Consider the following 12,642-nt stretch of genomic DNA (forward strand, 5'->3'; position numbering starts at 1 on the left):
AAACAAAAATCAGAAATTATGAACGGAAAAAGAAAAAATATTCTTTAGAGGGGTAAGATGTGCAGTGCATTTGTTTATATATGTCAGGACTCTTGTTTTCCTTTTCAATGTGAAGATTAATAGATGTTTACTTCCTTACAACACTTGATATGACATGTGTATATAGTAATATTTTTAGACACGTAACTTAAAATATGGAATAAACAAAATAATCTCAAAATTCTAAATCGGAAATGAAATATGAAAATCACAATAAACAACTTAATTTACTTGGAACCAGCTCAACTATTTTATTAGATATGACTTATGCGTAACTTCATTCAATTGTTCTCTAACAGCTATACTTTTTTTCTTTAAGGTAGAAAGTAAAAAAAAAAAAATGTTTTAGGTTATTATTTAATTTTTTCATCTCTTTTAGTTTATAAATTTATATTATTCATCAAATCATTTCAAAATTAATGTTTGTTTACTTTGTTGATGTAGCATCCACGTGACAATCAATGTGTATGCCACGATAACAGTTAATTAGTTTATAAAATTAAAAATATATTTTTATGTAAAAGAGGTAAAAAAAATTAAATGAAAGATTAAAATGATTTTCTTTTTTATAAAGTTGGTGGGCCATATGAGTCATTATGCTTTTTTAAGGTAATGCCTAAAATTACTCATAATCTCTTATAATAAAATAGAAGGATAATCGGACCCATGTCCTCCTGCACTAGCAACAATGTCGATGTCAATTAAGTAAAGACATAGTTAGCAAAGCTATATACACTTAAAACAACAAATTAAAAACATAATAAAATTTATTGTTTTAATTTTGTTTTGTTTCTTGAAAAGTAATTTTTTGAAATCACTTTTCAACAGAGGCGAAGCTAGAAAATTTTTTTGAAGGGGTAGAATTGAATTATAAAATTTTTAAGAGATCCAAATGTCATTTTACCATGTATCAATTTATAATTCCATTATTTTTTAAGGAACTAAATAGACTTTTTTTTTCATATTTAGGGAGGGCCAAAGTGCAATACGGTACAATTCATTATTTGTAAGGGACTAAATTGAATTTTTTTCATATTTAAGAGGGCAAACTGAAATTGTACCATATATTAATTTACAATTTTATTATTTTTAAAGGGACTAAACTAAAATTTTACATTTTTAGGGGGAACCAAAGCCTCTGCCACCCCCTAGCTATGCCTCTACCTTTCACTTCAATTGTAAATTAACCTTAAGGCTTATTTCAAGGGATTTAAGTTTGAAAGGCGACAACTTACCATAATTAGCGCTTATGATTAAAGTGTGATGCTCTTAATTTAGTTTGACGTCATGAGTCAAGTGACACTAACTCTTTGCATCAAAATTCTTTTGCTAATTTTGATGGTAAGTGCCAAGTATTGACTTGAATCCTCATTTGCTCCTTTATCAATGGTGGTGTACTAACACAATAATGAAAAGTGATCGTCTGTGCTTCTCAACAACTTAAGTCACACGAGAAGAATTATCCTACTCATGATCTGGAACTTGCAACGGCGGTTTTCACTCTCAAGATTTGAAGACACTATTTATACGGAGAAAAATGTCACATTTTCACAGATCACAAAACTCATAAATATTTTCTGACGTACAAAGAATTGAATTTGAGATAACGTAGGTGGCTTGAGTTACTTAAAGGCTATGATTTGATTATTGACTATCATCCGGGTAAAGTAAATGTTGTGGTGGATGCTTTGAGTTGAAAATCATTGTTTGCATTAAAGGCGATGGATGCTTGTTTGACTTTGGAGCGAGATGGCTTTATTTTAGCCGAGTCGAGAGCTAAACTCGTATTTCTTCAGAAGATCCAGGAGTTGCAAAAAAGATGACATTGAGTTACAAGAGAAACGAAAAGTTTTTGAAGATAATCAAACCATTGAGTTTAGTATTGACGATAACGGGAGTCTATACTTTTGGAACCGTTTGTATGTATTGAAGAATTCTGAATGAAACAAGACATTCTGCACGAAGCTCATAATAGTACATATACGATGCATCCAAGTGACAACAAGATGTATAATGGCTTGAAATTGTAGTGCTGGTGCCCAAGAATGCAAAGAGAGATCATTGAATACGTGGAAAAATGTTTAGCATGTCAGCAAGTTAAAGCAGAACATCAGGTTCAGTCTAGACTATTGCAGCCTATAATGATTCCTGAGTGGAAATGGGAGTGAATCACTATGGATTTTGTATTGGGTTTGCCATTAACGCCAAAAAAGAAAGATATAGTTTGGGTGATAGTTGAAAGATTGACTAAATCGACTCATTTCATTCTTATGAGAACCAACTATTCACTCGAGAAAATTGGCTAAAACTTATATCTTTGAAATTGTGAGACTGCATGGCATGCCTATATCTATCATTGCAGATCGAGATCCAAGATTTACTTTTAGATTTTGGGGTAAGTTACACGAAACTTTGGTTACTAAGCTAAATTTCAGTATGACGTTTCACCCTCAGACCGATGGACAATTGGAGAGAGTAATTTAGATACTCGAGGATATGTTGCATTGTTGTGTGATTGAATTTGAAGGTAGCTGGGATAGATTCTTACCATTAGCTGAGTTTGCTTACAATAATAGTTATCAATCGAGCATCAAAATGACACCTTATAAGGCTATATATGGTCGTAAATGGTAAATAAATATTTTTCAAGAGGTGGTAGTGGACGATAAGGTTAATAATTATTAAACTTGATAAATGTTAAGTGTAGTTAACTAATTAATTAAATTAAGCCTTAATGTAAGCATATATATATATAATTTGGTGGTGGAATGAAAGAGAAATTCTTCTCTTCTTCTTCTACAAGAATCGTCCACCACAAGTGAAGGAGGAAAGCTCTTAAGGGTTTCAACATTCGACCACTAATAATGTATTGTAGTTAAGCCATTTTCTCGTAAGTTTTATGTTTTTCAGGTCATGGGAGCTTGATTTAGCTAATCCATGTACCAATTTGTAAAAATATTGAAGTTTTGAAACTTGTCATTATTGATTTCTTGAAGAAATTGTGTTAATTGATATATTTTAAGCTTAGAAATTGAAAAATGACTAAATTGTAATATTTGATTATTAATTTTGTACATACGGGCTAAAGTGAATAACTTGTGAAATTGATGTACAATTTCAGTAATAATAGATAGTAGAGGGTCCCTAAGGGATGTAATTGGAATCAATTTTTAAACCAAAGCTAAAAATTGAAAGATATTGTGATTTTGATCTCAGAGACTAAATTGAATAAAATGCAAAACTTTTGGAGTACCGAAAAATGAAATTTCATAGGTTCATTCATGTCATGGTATGATGTATAAATGTTTAATATTGATGAATTGAATGAAATAATTGTATAGATCGAGAATTGGATCAAACTAGAGATAATCGGGGAAAAGCAAAAATTATAGATTAAGGTACCTAGGTGAAATGATTTTTTTGCTGTCATGCTTGAGATATGTACTAGTGAATGGTTGATTTGGTTCATGACTAAGGTATATAAGCTATTAAAGTGTTGATAAATGAATTGTGTATGTTTTGAAAGTGAAATGACATGTTTTAATAGATTTGACATAGGTAAAAATAAGTATTTGAATGATTTGGTTGGTCATTGAAATGCTTAAGATTAATTGATGTTTAAGTGATTAATGTATTGATAAGAAGTTGAAAATGGATGTTTGAGTTTGTTTGGTATGTTTTGGTGCAAATGAAATAGGTAATCTGGTGATTACATTGTTAGATTTGGTTAGAAGCTTTGAAATAGGTACCAAATGATTTATTTTTACCAAAAACAAAGTTCATATCCTGACAACCAACCTTCCTTGTCGCAACATCAATCGACAGTGAGCTACGTTGATATGTCGAGTAGCCTGAGGCCACAACGTGACAAACTGTTTGGCAACATCATGACGTGGAAGTAATGACGTCACGATGTCGGCCCTAAACTTTCAAAACTTTACAATTTGATCATGTTTCGTGCTCGGGTTGACAAAAGAGCTTTTCTAAACTCGATTAAGACTCAAAATTAATTGATTAACATGAACTGAATGTGCTTGGCGTTGGATTACATGTATAAATGATTGTATGATGTCTGATTAACTGTAGTTGCTTTGATAACGAATGTAACAACCTGTAACTTGAATCTGACGATCAGATCAAGCGAGGGGTGTTACAGTAAGTGCCAAGTATTGGCTTGAATCCTTTTTTACTCCTTTATCAATGATGAAAGCTTAAATCAAGTATTGAATCCCCTAGGACCATTTGATTCAAGCTTTAGGTTTATTGGCCTTTAAGACCTTTGTTTTGTCTTACTCAAAGCTTCTACTCTCATTCATTTGTATTGAATTTTTTCAAAGTTTTATCTTATTGGGAGCCTTGACTCTCGTTCCCTTGTACCAAGCTTTGTCTCTTTTATTTGTAAACCATTTTTAATTAACCTTAAGGTTTATTTCAAGAGATTTAAGTTAAGTTTGAAAGATGGTGAGTTACTATAATTAATGCTTATGATTAGATTGTGATGCTCTTGATTTAGTTTGATGTCATAAGTCAAGTGACATGAACTCTTCTCATCAAAATTATTTTACTAATTCTAATGGTATGTGCCAAGTATCAACTTAAATACTCTTTTTACTCCTTTATCAATGGTAAATACCCAAATCAAATGTCGAATCTCTTACCACAATTCAACTTAAGCTTTAATTTTATTGGCTTTTAAGATCTTTGTTTTGTCTTGCTCGAAGCTTTGACTCTCGTTCATTTGTATTAATTTTTTTAGCTCTCTTATTTGTAAACCATTTTTAATTTATGAAAAATTCCTTTGACAAAAAATAAAAAATAAAAAATAAAAAATAATTTATTTTTGACCAAAATTTAAGTAGTTGAGATTCACAGTTTTCTAAGAAGAAAAAAGGAAGTTGGTTTGAGTTGTAAGTGTCACGCTGAAATTTGAATCTCAATTTTTTTAAAAAATAAAGTTAAAAAATCGTAATATATTCTAATTAATTTTTAAAATTAAAATTAAGTAAAAACTTATTATTTTCTTAACTTCATGATGAAATTAAAAAACTTGAACATAAATATGTTAAGGGTAAGTCGATTTTTTTGGAAAAAGTTGTTTAAGTATTGTGACTGCCCAAATCTTTAATAACAGAAGGTATTATCCTTGAGTCTTGTACGATTCATAAAAAGAGAACCTCAATTTGTGAAAATATGACCTATAAGACCTGAAAGAAGCGTTAGTATAGGATTTGTAAATATTAATTATGTAATCTTCACGCGTGTGAGGATTTGAATAATCAATCAACGTTTAAAGACAATATACTTGCAAGCATAGTACTATCAAGTGGTACCTTGCTTGCAGGTAAGGCCCTATAAGGTTTGAATTATCTAGTACTCAAGTACTTCTATTATTATTTGAATGCTTTGTATTGACATCTCTCTTAAATCTTATAACTACCATCACTATTAAACGAGACTTTCTATGAACTGTACGTGACTCTTCGTAAATATTTGGACAAAATATTGACACAAATTAATATCTTCAATTGTTAAAAGTCCAATCGAATGCTCAGCCAACAATAGTGCAAAAAATTTTCTCTGAAAAAGCAATTATTTAAAAGAATATTTAAGGAGGTTTTTGTAAGAGATACAAAGACAAAGGCCAACAATAATATGGACAGGCTGTGATCCACTGAACTTACATCTGAATTGTGATCAGAGTGTATGAGGGTACAGCAGCTTCAAAGCAATCATCTCCACACAGATTCTGTTGCTGCGCCCCAATTTGGTGAAACCCATCCCACCCCTCTTTCCACTTGCGACTCTCATTCTTACTCCTTTTAAAATAAATGTATTTTTCAATTTTTTAATCTTTAAATTTAAATAATTTAAGTTATTTGATTTTTATTTAATTTAAACAAATAAATCAGGTTAAATTGTTGGGGAAATTTGGTAAAAATACCGAAATAAAAAAACTTAATGAATTAGGTCGTAATTTCTCAAATTTAAGGAAATATATTGATTTTGAAAAGAAAAACATTATTTATAAACATATTTTCTTTTAACATATTAACTCATTTACTTAGATAGCTAAATATGAGTGGTTTTGTTTTTGAATTTTGAGTTCGATTCCTTTCCTATTAAAATTTGTATTTTTATTTCATGTTGTTAAAAGAAAATATATTTTGTAAATAGTACTTTTCAAAAAGTATTTTTTGAAGGGTCTTTTCTGTTTCTTTTTTCAAAATCGGTATATTTCCTTAAATTTGGGAAATTATGACCTAATTAGCTTTTTTTTTTTGACATTTTTGCCTAATTTCCCCCAATAATTTTAAGGACAAATTCACTAACATTTAACCATTTAACTAAAGGAGTTAATATATTTATAAAAAAATTGTGTTTTGTGTAAAGTATTTTTTAAAAAAGCATTTTTTTCAAGACACATTTTTTGTTTCTCTTTTCAAAATCGATTTAATTTCCTAAATTTAGGAAATTATGGCCTAATTCCCCTTTTTTTTATTTAAGCATTTTTGCCTAATTTTCCCTAAATTGTTGTGTTCTGTTGTCAATTATGCAATTATTTCATTTTTAGTTATAACTAATTAATTATTTATATTTATACCTCTATTTAAGCTCTTTATTGAGTTGGTGTCACGGGTCAACCGGGCATCAACTTGGTTAGAGAAATCACAAAAATATCCTTCTATAATTGGTAAAATCTTAAAACAACCTCTATTTTAATATTTATATATATTTTGGGTTATTATGTAATAGTCATAACAATTTTTACAGTAACAACAATGTCTATGATCCTTGGGCTTGAGGCTTTTGACACAATCAAACATCTTTTGTAATTGACGTTACTATAAAGATCATTGTTAAGAATATCATAATCTATGTAGCGAGATATGAATTATTAAATAATATTTTTCTTCCTACATAATGAGAGCAATATCTCGAACCTCTTGATCAAGTGAGACTGAAAATGTATGATCGTGCTGAAATGAGTTAATATGAGAAATAAAAGATTGCACAATACAAGTGTGATTGTTCAATAACTTGTGTTCAATCTATATATCATGGATAAATGAATATGCTACACGTTGATATTATCATATAAATGTTATGTCATACCACAATTTCCTGCAATTAGGATAATGGTTATGCATGGTTGGATGTCGTTCACTATTTTTAATATTAGTTTTAAAATTACCGCCAACATTACAGAATCTTACAAGGTCACACCTTATGATTGAAATATTCAGAATCCAAAGAAAATTAAAATTATATTTAACTTGTCACATAGGTTAAATTAATTATAGAAATATTCTTATGATTAATTTAATTTGACATAGTTAGAAATAAGGTACTATAATGTGTGAAATGTGTTTCTTATATTTTAATTAGGGTCTAATTTAATTTATCGAAATTATTAAGTATAATAAGAAATTAGTTTTTTCTCATGCGATGCATGATTGATTGTTTGTATTAATTAAAATATATTATATTAAATTACTAAAATTGGAACAAAATTTATAACATTTCATAAATATTATTAATGAAAAATTAAAAATAATATAAACACTCTTGTTAAAAAAAAATACACAATTGGTAATTAAATTAATAAATTAATTTGTATGATTTCAATATTGTGTGCAATATTTTTTCATTTATCTATTAAAGAAGGAAATATTTTACTCATATTACATATGTAATTCAATTTTTAATAATTAGAAAATGAGTGTATGAATAAATGAATAAAATTTAAAATTTAGGGACTTGAAGCACATATTTGTATTTTTCAATATTAGATATTAAAAGCGGTATATAAAGATTTAATATTAAGAAAAAAATAAAATTGGACTAAGTGTGCAGATTTATATTTTTTTCGTAACCTACAACTAAATCAATTATAACAAAGATTATTAACATATATGGTCCTTGTTATATGAATAGATATTTAATATTGATATGATTTTATAAAAAAATTATATTGAAATAATATCCATTTTAAACTTTAGCCAATAAAACATGTGGCAAATAATTAGTATGTCAAATGGTAGTTTCTTAACTATGTGACATTGGATTACATTTCATAACTATAATTTTAAATTGTTGTATATATATATATATATATATATATATATAGATTCGGTCAAAGAAATTCTGAAGGATTTTGCATAAAAACTGATATCAGACTTTATGAAAGTAGTAAGAATTCTTCTTTCTCTCTCAAACTTCTAAATCTATCAACGAGATAAATTTCAAAACTCTCTCTAAAAATTGTAGAGAAAATTTTGATCGTGTTCACTCTGCAGATGGTAGAGGTCAAAGAAAAACTGTTGCAATTGTGGTTTGATTTCTGCATTAAAAGTTTCATGTCAAACTCATATTTTCTCTACTCAGATCAGTGAAGGTATAATTTCAAACCTTCTTTTATCCTAGATTCATTCCTCACACATAAATCCATTGTGCGAATTCATCAGATTTTGTTTTTTCGCTACATTGATAGCACTTCAACGATCCGACATAAATGTTTTTTAAATAGTATATGCGAGCTTTAATAAAATTTTATTTTATTTAATTATTGTCAATAATACAAGTATTAAATCGATCCATTTAATAGTAGAGGGATTAATGTTATCCAGTCCCTATAATAAAAAGGATTTGTTAATTACTTTCACCATTTACTATTTCACCAAAAGTGGCAATATAAAGTGAAATATTAATACAAATTAAATGAACTAATTGTTAACATCTTATATATGAATTGAATTTGTGCTTTAAAAAAAATCTTTGATGACAAGTAATGTCAACATTCAAACACTAATGTGTACCCTAATTAGTTATGCTCAATTTAGTTTAGGCCATTTCTTCTTACATCTTTGTAAGCTACTATGAACTAGAGTTTGGGTTTCATGAGGTTTGCTCACCCTAGGGGCACTAAGTTTGCCTATAAAGGTTGGGCAGGTTTGTTGGTTCAAATGTTGAGTGTCATGTCTAGGTCGGGATATTACATGTAACTTACATAATATGGGTAATGGAGGTCATACAGGGCTGTACAGGTCGTAGCAATAATTTTGCTATGATTGTCGCCAAGGATATTGTTGTCTTGTGCTAGTTTGGGATTGGTTTTGAGTTGTTTGAGGTTGTGTCTAAGTTTGCAAATCTTGTTCTCATTTTTATTCATTTGCAAGAAGATTTTAGTTGGAGTAAGCCTAGTTCGTACATACTCATTACATCAATTGTTGATGCTAAAAAGTGATGTGAAGGTCAAAATCCGTTCACGCAGTTTGGGCGGAGAGCCATAAGATATTAATGGAGAAGTTAAGTTGAGAGAAGGGAGGAGCAAGGAGAAGATGCGATCATGCTTGAACTTAAAGGAGAGAGTGTGTAAGTGTCCAAAGTCTCTTTGCTCGGGGGTAAGTGGGATATTAATATGAGTTGACCTCCTTTGCCATGTGTTGCCTCTTGATAGGTTGATCGATCATTCTTTGATTTCTTATTAGGTTGATAACATAACATGAGGTGATTAGGCTCTAGGGCTTATAAATAACAAGTGATGGTTGTCTTGTTAGAGTGGTTTGATTGTCGGGAGTGGCTAGCTTGCATATTTTTTATGATTTAGCAAAACAATTCTCATGATGAAAGTGATATGTAGTTTCAGTACTCGGGTGAGGTTACCTTGATAGTGGAGCATATATGTGTAACAATATTATTGTTATAATTTTTACATAAAAAATATATTAACCATATTTTATTTGATGAAAAGTACATTTGTAAATTTTATTAAATATATTATCTAAATCTCACTAATTTAATAAATTTTATTTTAAAAAATTAAATATTATCAAAATTCTATATGTTGTTATAAATGCATAATAACCACCTTTTACGGTATCCAAAACTTTGATAAGCAAATAAAATGTTATAAAAAAGATTAATTATAATACAAAAAATGATACTATAATAAACTTAAATTTAACTAAAAAGTGAGAGACTACTTTCTAAGTTTTTTAAAACTAAACTGATGGTTAAATCAATTATGTCACAAATTTACCAATCTAACCGATACAATTAGTTTGGCTGATCCGATTAAATAAATTATTAAGAGTTAATAAAAATAAATATATTAAAATTAGTTAAATGGATTTTTAATCCATTTGAATAAATCTATATCAATCCTTGAATCAATCGGTACAAAAATTTTTCTGGACCAGTATCCCAATCCAACAGGTTAGTTTCATTTAAATAATATTACTAAATTCATTGAAATAAAATTTAAAAAGAAAGACTAAAATCTAAATATTTAATAATTAAATAATAAAACACGAGAATTATATAGCGCAGGTTTTAACATAAAAAAATAATCGCATTCCTTCTGGTATCCGTTGTATCATGAGAAAATCACGATCAGACTGTGACGTAACCCCAATAAAAATAGACTATAAATCCCTATACTCTTTACGAATTTAAATTTTAGTTTTTATATTTTATTTTTTAAAAAAAGTTCAAATTTAATTACTAATACTGTTTTCTTTAAATTTGTTAGTATCATATTTTTAAAAAAATTTCTCACTTATAATAAACTTAAATTTAATAAAATAATTTTAATAATTAAACCTGAATTTTAAAATCTGTAAAATAGAGCTAGAAATAAAATTATAAGGGCTAAATTCAAAACTTTTAAAAAGTACAAGGACTTATAAAATATATAAACCAAAAAACACTGAACTAAAAAAAAACCCTCGAAAACCTACTAATTAATCCCGTGAATTCAGACACCACCATTATTATTTATTACGCTTCTACCAATGCATTCCCTGTCTCTCTCTCACCTGCTTCTGCACCTTTCTTCTTCTGATTTTCCATTTCCATTTTTATTATTATCATCATTTCCTGTCTCTGCAACCAATGCTCCTCCTATTCTTAATCTACGGCTCTGACTTATAATCATTTCCGACCGTAGATATAACAGATCCGACGGTTGTACGTCGCTCCATCTTTGTTGGTACCCACTCCCCGTACCCGTACCCGATACTATAATCCTATGCTCCATTCTCTTCAATAGCATCCCGTCTTTCCTGTAACTCCCCACCGTCGCCGCCGCTGTCCGTTCTCCGGCGGCGTATGAGTGCCGCCCTGATACTCGTCTCGTCCGGTCTGACTCAGTGGGTTCAAAACGATTCGAAGATGAAGCAGAGGCAATGGTGGTTGGATCTTGGTCTGATATTAAGAGTATGTCTTCTGGGTCAACTCGGTAACGACAAAGAGGACAAGTTGAATGAGCATCGAGCCAAGTATCAACACACTCGGCATGGAACGCGTGTTTACACTTAGGTAAGAGACGAAGGAGTTCATCGGGTTCGAACCTGGTTAAACAAACGGCACATTCGAGACCGTTTTTATGACCACTCAGTGAGCTGAACCGGAATAACGGAAGCGATTCCACCACCACTCTGTTGATCCCCGAATTCCTCCCGGTGGTGACCAACGATGAACTGTAACTAAACGGGTTAGTAGTATTATAATTACTATTGTCATTGTTACCCCCACAATGTTTAGAATAGAGTAACAAAAGGAAGATGATAGCAAACAAGGTAGTCAAAATAGCGACGAATGCTACAACTGCGGTACTTGGTTTGAACGGAGAAGAAGAATTTGGTCTTGTTTGAGATGGAGATGGTAATGGATTTGTGCTAAAATTAGTGTTCCCATTGTTGTTGTTGTTAGTGTTATAATAATTGGTGTAATTATCTGCAAATAAAAGGGGAATGAAGAACAAAATGGGAAGAAAAAATGGGAGTGAAGGATAGGAAAGACCCATGTTTTAGTGAAAGAGAATGAAAAAACGATGAATGTTTGGAATTTGGGGAAGAGAGATTTGTTGAGATATTTGGGGGGAGAGGGGGGTTAGTGAAAAAGTATAAGAACAAAACAAAATAGTGTTTATTGTTATTATTTTATTCTAAATAGAGGCAGTTCTTAGTAATAAAATAAGTAGTTCTATTATTGTTGTGATCAGTAAGTTAAAGAGAGAGAGAGGAGAGGATACGTGTATTTGAGAGAGTTGTATTGGTTAAGTTAGTAAATAATATTATTTAATTATTTTATCAATTATATTATTTTTAAAAGTAAAAGTTGATAAAAATTTTAACCGAAATAACTAGTTTACTTTTTAATCTAACTTATAAGAATTATTTAATAAAATAAATAAAATATAATTTAACTATTAATACTATAACACGAATAACACCGAATTTATTGATGTATCGTTTAGTTTGTGAATTCATAGAAAACTTTGACAAAGAGCAAGAAAAAGTTATGGGGAATTGGGAAAGCTCGTGTAATCTTACTCGGAAATTTATTTTTTTGGTTAAATTTTGCTTTTGATCTTTGTATTATATGCAACTTGTGGATTTAGTTCATTTACTTAGAATTTTTACTTTATGAAATTGAAATTTTAGCTTTAACTTTAGATGGTAGTTGTTAAATGCATTAAGTTACGTTATATTAAGATTAAAATTTTAAAATTCAAATTTATAGGGATTAAGAATGATCAAAGTGAAAAATATGGATTGAATTCACAACTTAGGGCATTATGCAAAATTAATAGTAGAATTT

General features: G+C 29.4%; 1 protein-coding gene across 1 annotated transcript; it reads right to left on the bottom strand.

Annotated features, from left to right (window-relative positions):
• Nucleotides 1-10,646: 10,646 nt before the first annotated feature.
• LOC108482912 (RING-H2 finger protein ATL43) lies at nt 10,647-12,073 on the bottom strand. Its single transcript, XM_017786019.2, has one exon. It carries the CDS (start codon nt 11,843-11,845, stop codon nt 10,853-10,855), a length of 993 nt encoding a protein of 330 aa, XP_017641508.1. The 5' UTR covers nt 11,846-12,073; the 3' UTR covers nt 10,647-10,852.
• Between the last annotated feature and the right edge of the window lie 569 nt (nt 12,074-12,642).

Source organism: Gossypium arboreum, chromosome 13 (assembly GCF_025698485.1).
Source record: "Gossypium arboreum isolate Shixiya-1 chromosome 13, ASM2569848v2, whole genome shotgun sequence".
NCBI lineage: Eukaryota > Viridiplantae > Streptophyta > Magnoliopsida > Malvales > Malvaceae > Gossypium > Gossypium arboreum.

Coding starts and splice junctions, on each gene's coding strand:
- LOC108482912 (XM_017786019.2), bottom strand. CDS start 11,845: ATGGGTCTTTCCTATCCTTCACTCCCATTTTTTCTTCCCATTTTGTTC.